Genomic DNA, 13,205 nt, shown 5'->3' with positions numbered 1-13,205 from the left:
CCACCTACTGCCCCCACCCTGCCCCTTCTCTGAGGCTCTGCTCCACTCACTCCATTCCCCCTCCCTCCATTGCTTACTCTCCCCCACCCTCACTCACTTTCACTGGGCTGGGACAGGGGTTCGAATGTGGGAGGGGGTGCGGGTTCTGGGCTTGGGCCAAGGGGTTTGGAGTGTGGGAGTGGGCTCTGGGCTGAGCCTGGGGCAGGAGATTGCAGTGCAGAAGGGGGTGTGGGGTGTAAGGTCTGGGAGGGAGTTTGGGTGCTGGAGAGGGCTTAGAGCTGGGGGGGGGTAAGGGATTGGAATGTGGGAGGGGATGAAGGGTGAAGGTTATGGAAGGGAGTTTGGGTGCTAGAGGGGGCTCAGGGCTGGGGCAGGGGATGTGGGAGGGAGTTTGGGGTGCTGATTCTGGGAGGGGGCTCAGGGCTGGGACAGCAGGTTGCGGGGCAGGAGGAGGTGAGGGGTGTAGGATCTGGCCAGGAGGCACTTACCTTGGGCAGCAGCGCAGCAGGGCTAAGGCAGGCTCCCTGCCTGCTCTGGCCCTGTGCTGCTCTTAGAAGCAGCCAGCACATCCCTGTGGCCCCTCAAGGCCCCTCACATGCTGCCCTCACCCGCAAGTGCCGCCTCTGCGGCTTCCATTGGCTGCAGTTCCCATGCAGGATGTGGACAGAGACTCCTTGTCCCACCCCAGAGGCCGCAGGGACTTCCCGGCCGCTTCCAGGAGCAGCATAGGGCCAGGGCAGGTAGGGAGCCTAAAATCTCCCAGTTTGGCTTCAGTAGCCTCCAGGAGATGGGGCCTGATTCCAGGAGATTCCCAGCAAAACCAAGAGGGTTGGCAACCCAAACCATTTGTAGACCAGCTCTTCCACCAACATAAAGCTGGCAAGACATCAGAATCAAATTGTCCATATTTAGAAGCTGTATTTTTGTGCTTAAGGTTTTGATTTTTGGCATTTATTTTCCCCCTTTTTTTCATAAAGTGGGTGGTCTGTTGGCCATGCTCCCGTTATATTGTATTGACTTTGTTTTCCCCATGTGTTTTTCTTTTCATACTTACTGGAAGGAAGTCTTATTTCTAACAGCTGGCCCTTTGAGACTTTAGAAAAGTGTCTGGCTCTTGCAAAACACTGGGCATTTGTTTCCACCATTTGGGTAGATCTAGAATAACTGGAATGTAGAAAAGGTTGCCTGTTTCGATCATTTCCAAACCCCATAAAGTCCTCTTGCACAAAGGCTATTTAGTTGGACTTTTGCGGATGTGTGGGTGTACGACTGCAACAAGCACTCATGATTTCATCCTGTGAAAGGACTGGGTCCACATCCAACTCTTTTCTTTTATGGTCTGGCTCTCTTCCATATGTTCAGTGAATAAATTGGATGTGACTGAGCAATTTCTGAACCAAACTACTCCAGCAAAGGCATTAGCCAGCACAGTAAGGTAAGCAAGAATAGGCTACAACTGATTTCTACAAGTGCTTCACTTAAAAGGATTTTATCAGCAAGCAAGTTTAGAAACTAAAAATGATTCTACAATTGGCTTTAAAATGATTCTGTTCTGTTTCTTTTTCAACCTGAATTTCTTTCCTATTTTTAACCTATGGATTTACTATAGATTAACTAATTGCAAGATAATTCAGTTGATCAAGACTGTGCTTCAAGCTGGTATAGGTTCTATATAATCTATTGTTTAATTGTAATATTTAAAGGCTTATATCAAACCCAAAGGAGTTCCTGATCACCTTTGCCAAATAGGATTTTTCAACTTGAGTATAAACTGCTCCTCAGTCTCATTTAGCGAAAAGTACCTGCCCTTCTCATGAAGAGATTTAGTTATGAACTTACCTTGGTTTATATATAGACTGAAATAACATTTGGATCATGCTGCACTGGAAGTGAGTTCCAAGGCTTTTAAATTCTGCTTTAATATACAGTATTATATGTTAGTTTACAATAGAAAGAGTATCATTTTGTGTGTTGGGGAAATGGAAGCAGGGCAAGACAAAGGAGAACTGTAGGGGGGATAAGGAAAGCTGCATAATCTGTATCTGTTTTGTCCCCCTCCCTAGATGTGCTTCTGCAGATGTGGCTAATGCATCAGGCAAATTCTTCTAACACTCTCTTCTTCTGGGATGACCCCTGTTGAACTCAGTCATGGGATCTGTTCAGATTTATTTGTCTGCAAGATCAAACACTTCAGCAGCCTAAGTTAATCATCTTTGCTCCCATAGTTGGTTTTACTGCTCCGGGAGCAAACAATGGACTCAGACTTCCCACCCTAAGCAGCACATAGTTTTCTGGTTAAGGTAGTGTGGGTGCACATCATGGTTTCTTTGAGAGTGTTTGGGGGAGGGGAGGGGAGGAAAGAAGGAAGAGAAAGAACAAAATGATAAGGGGGGAAAAGTGTGACAGAAAATAGAAGGGCAAAAAAATTACACAGGAAAAGAAACACAAAATAGATACAAAGGCTAAAAAAAGCCAAGAGTAAGAGACAGAAAATAGAAGAATGCAGAGGAGTGATAACTGCAGGGGGATGTCTTGGTGATAGTGGTAGGGAAGATGGGGTGAAGAGTGTGCTGGTCAGTCTATCTCAAGGAGTGTGTGAGCAAGTCCAGTTCAAAAGTCCTTCTCACAATCAACGAGAGCTCCTTTTACTACAGTTGTTAAAATGTTTTTATTTTGGGGGGGGGGCAGAGGGAAGGGTTGGTTATTTATCTTACAGGGCCAACAATAAGTGAAGCTCCATCACAGAAGCTTTCAGTTCCTCCAGATGCTTATTTAAGCAAGGCTCACAACTCAATTAAACAAAAGTGCATGGATTTATAACAGTCCTTCAGTAATTAGGAGTAGTTTTTTCTCTTAGCAACAGCAGCTAATTTCCTAAGAGACTGTCCACTTCATAGATTTACTTTTGAAAATTAGTTACAGGTGTGCTGTATCCTCAGGGAATACCTCTGGGTCCTAGTTTCTCACCATGAAGTCAGATGCTACCTTCTTAAGATAGGGAGGCTGGGCAATATAAGTATCATGAGTTTTTGAGTCCTGAATGGTGTGGGCCACTATTACAGTGTGGTTCCAAAACTAAGTTTGGGAGCCACTGTTCAAGTGTATTAAAACATCTAGAACTATTCTAAGGATAAAGTGACGTAAGTAGCTCCAGTATGTTAATGACTAAGGAGTACTGTTTTTGTAAATTTCTTCATAAGCACAAGTTAGCAAGATTATCTGGAAAGTCAGATGCAAAGCAAATTTTAATCAAATGCATAAATTATGTGGAATGGTTTAAGAACTTGGAAATGGGGGTTAACCTTATTGGTCGGAAACATTGTTTTGTTCATATATGGCGTGTATGACAGTCAAACATTCCCAGGAAAGTTTTCATATCCTACTCCTTGCCGGCTAACACTATATCTATATGAAAGTGGAAATATTATTGCTGTAGAAGACAAAATACACTGTGTCTGGAACCCCACTTTAGAAATTTAGAAGGGGCAACCCAAGATAGCAGTAGTGTATTGTAACAAGTTTAAATGGGTGTTTAACTGTACTATAATATTCTACTGGCTTCCATTATAATGTGATCACTAACAATGACAGTGCATTGTATGTAATTAACTCGTTCCTCGTATTTTCAGCTTAGAAAATTTTCAACTGCATTAATACAATTGAGTTAACTTACTCTGATTGAAAAGCCTCATAAACACACAGGCTAATATGTCTGAAGCAGAGAGACTAGGTGGGTGAGGTAATACCTTTTATTTGACCAACTTTTGTTGGTCAAATAAAAGATAAGAACATAAGAATGGCCCTAATGCAGAGGTCAGCAACCTTTCAGAAGTCATGTGCCGAGTCTTTATTTATTCACTCTAATTTAAGGTTTCGTGTGCCAGTCATACATTTTAATGTTTTTTAGAAGGTCTCTCTCTACAAGTCTATATATTATATAACTAAACTAGTGTTGTATTGTAAAGTAAACAAGGTTTTCAAAATGTTTAAGAAGCTTAATTTAAAATTAAATTAAAATGTTGATCTTACGCCGCCAACCCGCTCAGCCCACTGCTGGTTTGGGGTTCTGTTCACCTAGGCTGGCAGTGGGCTGAGCAGGGCCTGCGGTCGGGACCCCAGCTGGGAATGGTCTGGCAGCCAGAACCCCAGACCGGCAGCAGGCTGTGCGGGGCCAGCAGCCAGGACCGCAGACTGACAGTGGGCTGAGCCCACTGCCGCTCAGGGGTTCCATCCGCTGGCTCCTGCTAGCCGGGATCTCGGCTGCCAGACCCGCTCACCCCACTGCCGGTCTGGGGTCCTGGCCCTGCCCACATACAGTGGGTACCTACCTTCTCCCTGGTTCTGGCCCATTCTCTTCCTCTCTCTGGACTGAGCTGAGGGTGGGAGTGCACTGAGCACAGGGCTGGGGGTGAACAGTCTGGCCAGGAGCTAGAATGAAGGAGGGGGCTCAGGGTTGGGGTAGGAGGTTTGGGTGTGGGGGCACTTACCTGGGCAGCTCCCATTTGGTGTGAGGGGTGCAGATGGGAATTTGTGTTGGGGGGTGCAAGAGCTCCCATTTGGTGCTCAGGTTGGGGATGGGGATGTGTGGGGTGCATGGGATGTAGGGGGGCTGGGGATGTGGTGGGGTGCAAGAGTCAGGGCAGAGGGCTGGGGTCATGTGAGGGGGTGCAGGTGTCAGGGCAGGGGGGTGCTGGGTATGTGTCGGGGTGCCAGAGTCAGGGCTGGGGTCGTGGGGGGAGGTGAAGGAGTCAACAGAGGGCTAGATGCACATGAGGAAGGTACAGGGCTCAGGGCAGGGGCCTGGGTGGGGTGAGGGTGCGGGGTTCAGGGCAGAGGGCTGGGTGTGGGGGGGATCGGGGTCAGGGCTCAAGACAGCGGGCTGGGTGACTGCCCCCCTCAGAATCCCCAACCCCCCCGCTCCTTGTCCCCTGACTACCCTCTCCTGGGACCCCACAGGACCCTATCTCTTATCTAAGCCTCCCTGCTCCTTGTCCTCTGACTGCCCCCTTAGAACCCTACCCCCTACCTGTTCCCTGACAGCCCCGACCCTTATCCACACTATCCACATCCCCGCACCCAGACAGACACTCCCCCCCCCGGACTCCCATGCCTATCCAACTGCTCCCTGCCCCCTGACAGGACCTCCAGAACTCCTGACCCATACAACCCCTTCTGCTTCCTGCCTCCCCTAACTCCTCTCCACACCCCTGCCTCCTGACAGCGCCCCCAGAACTCTCAACTCATCCAACCTCCCCAGCTCCTTGTCCCCTGACCACCCCCTCCAGAGACCCACACACACACCCTAACTGCCCCCGCGGACCCTCCTTACTACCTGTCCCCTGACTGCCCTGACCCCTATCCACCCCCCACTCCCTGACAGACCCCGGGACTCCCATGCCCCATCCACTCCCCCTACTCCCTGACTGCCTCCTCCAGAGACCCCTGCCTCTAACCACCTGCCCGGGATCCCACCCCCCGAATCCAACCCACCCTGCTCCCTGTCCCCTGACAGCTCCCACCCCTTATCCAACTCCCCCCTAGCCCCGGACCCCTTACCATGAGGCTCCCCGCTCATCCGGAGCCCTGCCGCTGCACGCACAGCCCCGCCCCTCAGAATGTTGTGCACGCGGCGGCAGGGCTCTGGACGAGCAGGGAGCATCTTTCCCTCCCCGCGGAGCCAAATGCTGCCCCACGGGAGTGCGCAGCCCTGGCCCCCAGAGTGCTGCACAGAGGGATTGAACAGAACAGGTAATCATCAAGTGATCCATGATCTGTCGCTCATTCCCAGCTTCTGGCAAACAGAGGCTAGGGACATCATCCCTGCCCATCCTGACTAATGGCCATTGATGGACCTATCCTCCATGAAGTTATCTAGTTCTTTTTTTAATCCTGCCCCAGCCCGTCCCCCACAGTCCAATTCCATCCCAGAGCCCGTCCCCCACACCCTTCCTTCTGCCCCAGCCTGTCCTCTGCACTCCAACTGCCTGCCCCAGCCCAGATCCCACACCCCAAATTCCTTCCAGAGCCCACCCCCCACCCTTCCTCCTGCACCCCAACCCCCTGCCCCAGTCCATCCACCTGCACTCCAACTCCCTCCCAGAGCCTGTCCCCTGCACCCGAACTGCCTACCCCAGCCCAGACCTCACCCGAACTCTGCATTACCCTCTCAATTACCCTTTCAATTTCAGTCAGAAAAATGGGAAAAAGAACTTAGCCTTATCATGACAACAGAAACATGGGAGAATATCTGGCATGATGTACAAAATACTTCAAGTTCTTTATCCTTGCGATTCTTCCAGAACAAGATATTAAACAGGCACTACTGGACTCCAGAACATTTGCTTAAAGCTAAATTGGCAACACACTGAATGTTGAGATGCAAACAGTTACAAGCCAATCTTTCACACAACCTCTATATCAGTCAAAAAATATGCATGTTTTCTGGAACACCATATTCAGTGCTCTCTCAAACTTTAACTGTTGCTATCTTTCCTTCTCCAGGCGTGTGTATTTTAGGGATTAATTGGTAATACCAATTAACATTAACAAGTTGCAGTAAATTTTTGGTGGCCAAAAGAGTTAATTTGAGAAAACGGAAATCGGCAATTCGTCTCTCAGACATAGACTGGCTTAACGAGCGCTCTACTATTGCAGCAATGGAAAAAAATGACTTGATCTAACAGAAATGCTTGGAAAAAAAATGAGGATGTCTCGTCACACATGAACCTACTGCATACTTTTGCAGTTTAGTATATATTAGTCCCTAGTACTCCTAGGCTATGTTCTCATTTTATCTATTTAGTCACTTTAATAATTGATACCCTGCACCACCACTATGTTTTGTTTCAGGTTTTACAAATAATGAACATTGAATTTTGTTATTTATATGGTATTTCATTTAGTTATGTTTATTTTATATACAAACAATATCACTTCCTCATCTTGATCAATCAGGCCATCAGCCCTCACAGAGAGAGCACCAATCACAACATGCCTTTCATGTTGTTGTAGCCAGTCCTTCAGCCACCCGCTGGCCAAGCTGTCAGTGGCACTGAACACCTGATCGGCATGGTATACCACAGCCCAGAACCCCTGAGCTCAAGCAATCTGCCAGTCCTGGCTTCCCAAGTAGCTGGGATTACAGGTGCGCGCGCCACCGCACCTAACAGAAAAAATATCAATAAAGTTTTTAAAATGGAGTTTGAAAGCTCATGGGAATGGGACCACAGTGGATCTTGCCCCAGTCTGTCTTGTGATGAGGGGTTGCTTTGGACTTCTTCTTTTCAAATATATCGATTTCAATTACAACACAGAATACAAAGTGTACAGTGATCACTTTATATTATTTTGATTACAAATATTTGCACTGTAAAAATAACAAAAGAGAGTATTTTTCAGTTCACCTCTTACAATACTGTAGTGCAATCTCTTTTATCATGAAGGTTGAACTTACAAATGTAGAATTATGTACAAAAAAACTGCATTCAAAAATAAAACAATGTAAAACTTTAGAGCCTACAAGTCCACTCAGTCCTTCTTCTTGGTCAGCCAACTGCTAAAAGAAACAAAAGTTTGTTTACATTTACGGGAGATAATGCTATCCACTTCTTAATTAAAATGTCATCTGAAAGTGAGAACAGGTGTTCGCATGGCACTGTTGTAGCTGGTGTTGCAAGATATTTATGTGCCAAATGCGCTAAAGATTCATATGTCCCTTCATGCTTCAACCATCATTCTAGAGGACATGTGTCCATGCTGATGATGGGTTCTGCTCGACAATGATCCAAAGCAGTGTGGACCAAAGCATGTTCATCTTCATCATCATCTGAGTTAGTTTTGGTCTACACTACAGGGTTAGGTCGAATTTAGTCACGTTAGGTCTATTTTATAATGAATGCATCTACACAAGCAACCCCGTTTGGTCAACCTAAAGGGCTCTTAAAATTGACTTCTGTACTCCTTCCTAGTGAGAGGAGTAGCGCTAAAATCGACCTTGCTGGGTCAAGTTTGGGGTAGTGCAGACGCAAATTGACATTATTGGCCTCTGGGAGCTATCCCAGATTGCTCCAATGTGACTGCTCTGGACAGCACTTTCAACTCCAATGCACTAACAAGCTACACAGGAAAAGGCCTGGGAACTTTTGAATTTCATTTCCTGTTTGGTCAGTGGCACAGGTGTCCATGCAGTCCCCCCAGAATTGCAAACGAGCTCCAGCATGGAGCAAACAGGAGACACTGGATCCGATTGCTGAATGGGGAGAAGAATCTGTGCAGGCAGAATTCTGATCGAAAAGAAGAAATGCTAATATATATGCCAAAATCAGACAGGGCATGATGGACAGAGGCTACAACAGGGATACACAGCAATGCCATGTGAAAGTCCAGGAGCTCAGGCAAGCCTACCAAAAGACAAAGGAGGCAAATAGTCACTCTGGGTCAGAGCCCCATACATGCTGCTGCTATGATCAGCTGCAGGGCATTCTGGGGGGGACCCTACCACTACCCCTCCACTGTCTGTGGACACCTGCTCTCCCCCACTGATAGGGCACAGCTGAATGCATGGAGGCATTCAGTAGCAGACTCCAGGAAAGCATTAAGTGAGCACGATGCGAAGAGGAAAGATGCAATGCTGAGGCTAATGGGGGAGCAAACAGACATGCTCAGGTGTCTGATGGAGCTGCAGGAAAGCCAACAAGAGCACAGATCGCCGCTGCATCCATGGTACAACCACCTGCCCTCCTCCCCAAGTTCCATATCCTCCTCACCCAGACACCCAAGAACATTGGGGGAGAGGCTCTGGGCACCCAGCCACTCCACTCCAGAGGATGGCCCAAGCAACAGAAGGCTTTGATTTGTAGTGTGGCTACAATAAGCAATGTGGCCTTGTCCTTCCCTCTTTCCCTCCTCCCCCACCCCACCCTACCTCACCCGGGCTACCTTATCATTTATCTCCCTTTTTTTAAATTAATAAAGAAAGGATGCATGGTTTCAAGACAATAGTGATTTTATTTCCTTTGCCAGCTGTGATCAAAGTGGGGAGGGTTGTTGGTTTACAGGGAATTTACTGACTTCTGAAAGCATGCTCCACACCTCATCCCTCTCAGATTTTGGAAGGCACTTCAGATTCTTAAATCTTGGGTCCAGTGCTGTAACTATCTTTAGAAATGTCACACTGGCATCTTTTTTGCATTCTGTCAAATTTTCAGTGAAAGTGTTCTTAAAATGAACAACATGTGCTGGGTCTTCATCCAAGACTGCTACCACATGAAATATATGTCAAAATGCGGGTAAGACAGAGCAGGAGACATACAATTCTCCCCCAAGGAGTTCAGTCACAAATTTAATTAACACATTATTTTTTTAACGAGCACCATCAGCATGGAAGCATGTCCTCTGGAACGATGGCCAAATCGTGAAGAGGCACATGCATCTTTAGCACATCTTGCACGTAGATATCTTGCAATACCGGCTACAGAAATGCCATGCGAACGCCTGTTCTCGCTTTCAGGTAACATTGTAATTAAGAAGTGGGCAGCATTATCTCCTATAAATGTAAACAAACTTGTTTCTCTTAGCAACTCGCTGAACAAGTAGGACTCATAGGCTCTAAAGTTTTACATTGTTTTATTTTTTAATGCAGGTTTTTTTGTACATAATTCTACCTTTGTAAGTTCAACTTTCATGATAAAGAGATTACACTGCAGTACTTCTATGAGGTGAACTGAAAAATACTATTTCTTTTATTTTTTACAGTGCAAATATTTGTAATAAAAAATAAATAAAAATTTAGCACTGTACACTTTGTATTCTGTGTTGTAATTGAAATCAGTATATTTGAAAATGTAGAAAACATCCACAAATATTTTTAAATGGTATTCTATTATTGTTTAGCAGTGCAATTAATCACAATCTATTTTTTAATCGCTTGACACCCCTACTATTGAGGTGATTATTTTAAACAATGTTGTTAGTTACAAAAATGACACTCAGCAGACAGAGATGGCAGTATACAGCACAATCACTGTCACTTCCACTACTTAACTTTGAATAACTTTGTATATATTTTGGCCTTTCTGACAATTAAGATTGTTTTGGGTAGAGGTCAAATGTCTCCTGCTCCCCAGGTAATGCCAAGACTGATTTGAAGACATGTTAATTTTCTGTTTTAGCTTGGGGGGAGCCTATGCCAACCAGCTCAACAGTATTTCAACATAAATGGAAAACACACAGTGTTTGCCCTTAGACAAGACTTTAGAAAATACAAGCAAGCAACAATTTACTGAATTTACCCTTCTTTATCTGAATTGTTAAGACACAAAAAGTCAATATGTTAACAATCGCTGCAAAATAAAAACTGGTTCTACTCTGTAATGCCAAGTATTGTGATTGAACTATCATTTATATTTAGGACTAGGAGAGAGCTTCAAGATAGGTTACCAGGATTTTCCAGTGGTCTCCAACAATGATATTGCGCTCAAGATTCCAAAAGCCTTCTGAAGTGAAGATTAGAAAACGACAAATGGGATGCGGTAAAAATAAACAGAAAAAATCAACTGCATCTCAGATACCAGTGAACCAGGAAACTACATGTAAAAATCAAAACCTAAGGAAATCATCAAGTAGTGAAGGTAAACTTTCCTTTACTATAACTAAAGCATGTGCCTGAGAGAGGTAATGTGCAAAGCAAAATTCAGGAGTGAACTCAGTACTGAAATTTGGGCTGAATGGTATCAGGAAACAGGCTGAGGAGGACATTTAGCATAGAAATACATAAGAACGGCCATACTGGCTCAGACCAAAGTATCGAGCACAGTATCCTGTCTTTCAACAGTGGCCAATGCCAGGTGCCCCAAAGGGAATGAACAGAACAGTTAATCATCAAATGATCCATCCCCTGTCGCCCATTCCCAGCTTCTTGTAACAGAGGCTAGGGACACCATCTCTGCTCATCCTGGCTAATAGCCATTGATGGACCTATCCTCCATGAATTTATCTAATTCTTTTTTGAACCCTGTTATAGTCTTGGCCTTCACAACATCCTCTGGCAAAGAGTTCCACAGGTTGACTGTGTGTTGTGTAAAGAAATAATTCCTTTTGTTTGTTTTACATCTGCTGCCTATTAATTTCATTTGGTGACTCCTAGTTCTTGTGTTATGAGAAGGAGTAAATAATACTTACTTATTTGCTTTCTCCACACCAGTCATGATTTTATAGACCTCAATCATATCCTCCCTTAGTCATCTCTTTTCCAAGCTCAAAAGTCCCAATCTTATTAATCTCTCTTCATATGGAAGCCGTTCCCTAATCCCTAGGATACCCCTAATCATTTTTGTTGCCTTTTTCTGAACCTTTTCCAGTTCCAATATATCTTTTTTGAGATGCAGCGACCACATATGCACACAGTGTTCAAGATGTGGGCATACCATGGATTTATATGGAGGCAATATAGTATTTTCTGTCTTACTATCTAGCCCTTTCTTAATGATTCCCAACATTCTGTTCACTTTTTTGACTGCCACTGCACATTGAGTGGATGCTTTCAGAGAACTATCCACAATGATGCCAAGATCTTTCTTGAGTGGTAACAGCCAATTTAGACCCCATCATTTTATATGTATAGTTGGGATTATGTTTTTCCAATGTGTATTACTTTGCATTTATCAAAACTGAATTTTATCTGCCATTTTGTTGCCCAGTCACCCAGTTTTGAGAGATCCTTTGTAGCTCTTCACAGTCTGCCGGGGACTTAACTATCTTGAGTAATTTGGTATTTGCAAATTTTGCCACCTCACTGTTTACCACTTTTTCCAGATCATTTATGAATATATGTCCCTGGGGAACACCACTATTTACCTCTCTCCATTTTGAAAACTGACCACGTATTCCTACTCTTTGTTTCCTATCTTTTAACCAGTTACAAATCCATGAGAGGACCTTCCCTCTTATCCCACGGCATCTTACTTTGCTTAAGAGCCTTTGTTGAGGGATCCTGTCAAAGGCTTTCTGAAAATTTAAGTACATTATATCCACTGGCTCCCCCTTGTCTACATACTTGTTGACCCCCTCATAGAATTCTAGTAAATTGGGGGCATGATTTCCCTTTACAAAAACCATGTTGACTCTTCCCCAACCAATTACATTCATCTGTGTCTGACAATTTTGTTCTTTACTACAGTATCAACCAGTTTGCCTGATACTGAAGTCAGGCTTTCCGGCCTGTAATTGCCTTTGCCAGGATCACCTCAAGAGCCCTTTTAAAAAATTGGCATCACATTGGCTATCCTCCAGTCATTTGGTACAGAAGCAGATTTAAATGATAGGTTACAAACTACAGATAGTAGTTCTGCAATTTCACATTTGAGTTCCTTCAGAACTCTTGAGGGATCACCATCTGGTCTTGGTGATTTATTATTGCTTAGTTTATCAATTTGTGCCAAAACCTCTTCTAATGACACCTCAGTCTGGGACAGTTCCAAAGATTTGTCACCTAAAAAGAATGGCTTGGCTTTGGGAATCTCCCTCACATACTCAGCCGTGAAGACTGATGCAAAGAATTTATTTAGTTTCTCCACAACAACTTATTGTCCTTGAGTGCTCCTTTAGCATCTCGATCATCCAGTGGCCCCACTGGTTGTTTAGCAGGCTTCGGGCTTCTGATGTACTTAAAAAAAAATCTATTACTTTTGAGTTTTTGGCTAGCTGTTCAAATTCTCTTTTTGGCCTTCCTAATTATATTTTTGCACTTAATTTGCCAGAGTTTATGCTCTTTTTTATTTTCCTCAGTAGGATTTAACTTCCACTTTTTAAAGGATATCTTTTTGCTTCTCACTGCTTCTTTTACTTAGTTTAGCCACAGTTGCACATTTTTGGTTCTCTTACTATGTTTTTTAATTTGGGGTACACATTTAAGTTGAGCCTGTGTTATGATGTCTTTAAAAAGTTTCCATGCAGCTTGCAGGGATTTCACTTTTGGTACTGTACTTTTTAATTTCTGTTTAACTAACCTCCTAATTTTATGTGTAGTTCCCCTTTCTGAAATTAAATGCTACAGTGTTGGGTTGCTGAGGTGTCTTCCCCGCCACAGGGATGTTAAATTTAATTATATTAAGGTCACTATTACCAAGCAGTAATAGTGGACCAGATCCTATTTAAGTATCTGGAGCAGCCTAAAAATGACAGGTTTCAGAGTAGCAGCCGTGTTAGTC

General features: G+C 44.5%; 1 protein-coding gene across 5 annotated transcripts in view; it reads left to right on the top strand.

Annotated features, from left to right (window-relative positions):
* Window positions 1-13,205, top strand: part of LOC127046325 (uncharacterized) — a 52,120-nt gene that overhangs the window by 25,258 nt on the left and 13,657 nt on the right. For 3 of the 5 annotated variants that reach the window (XM_050943223.1, XM_050943221.1, XM_050943222.1), the window contains one exon: window positions 10,409-10,628. In XM_050943223.1, coding sequence (XP_050799180.1) covers window positions 10,463-10,628 — 166 coding nt within the window. In that variant the 5' untranslated portion in view covers window positions 10,409-10,462. Of the gene's footprint in view, window positions 1-1,264; window positions 1,436-1,808; window positions 1,890-10,408; window positions 10,629-13,205 lie in introns of those variants that run through there. The other 2 variants (XM_050943220.1, XM_050943225.1) reach the window with 2 other exon arrangements.

The sequence above is a fragment of the Gopherus flavomarginatus genome, chromosome 3, assembly GCF_025201925.1.
Source record: "Gopherus flavomarginatus isolate rGopFla2 chromosome 3, rGopFla2.mat.asm, whole genome shotgun sequence".
Taxonomy (NCBI): Eukaryota; Metazoa; Chordata; order Testudines; family Testudinidae; genus Gopherus; species Gopherus flavomarginatus.
The sequence above is the reverse complement of the archived record's forward strand: the minus strand, read 5'-3'. Positions and strand labels throughout refer to the sequence as shown.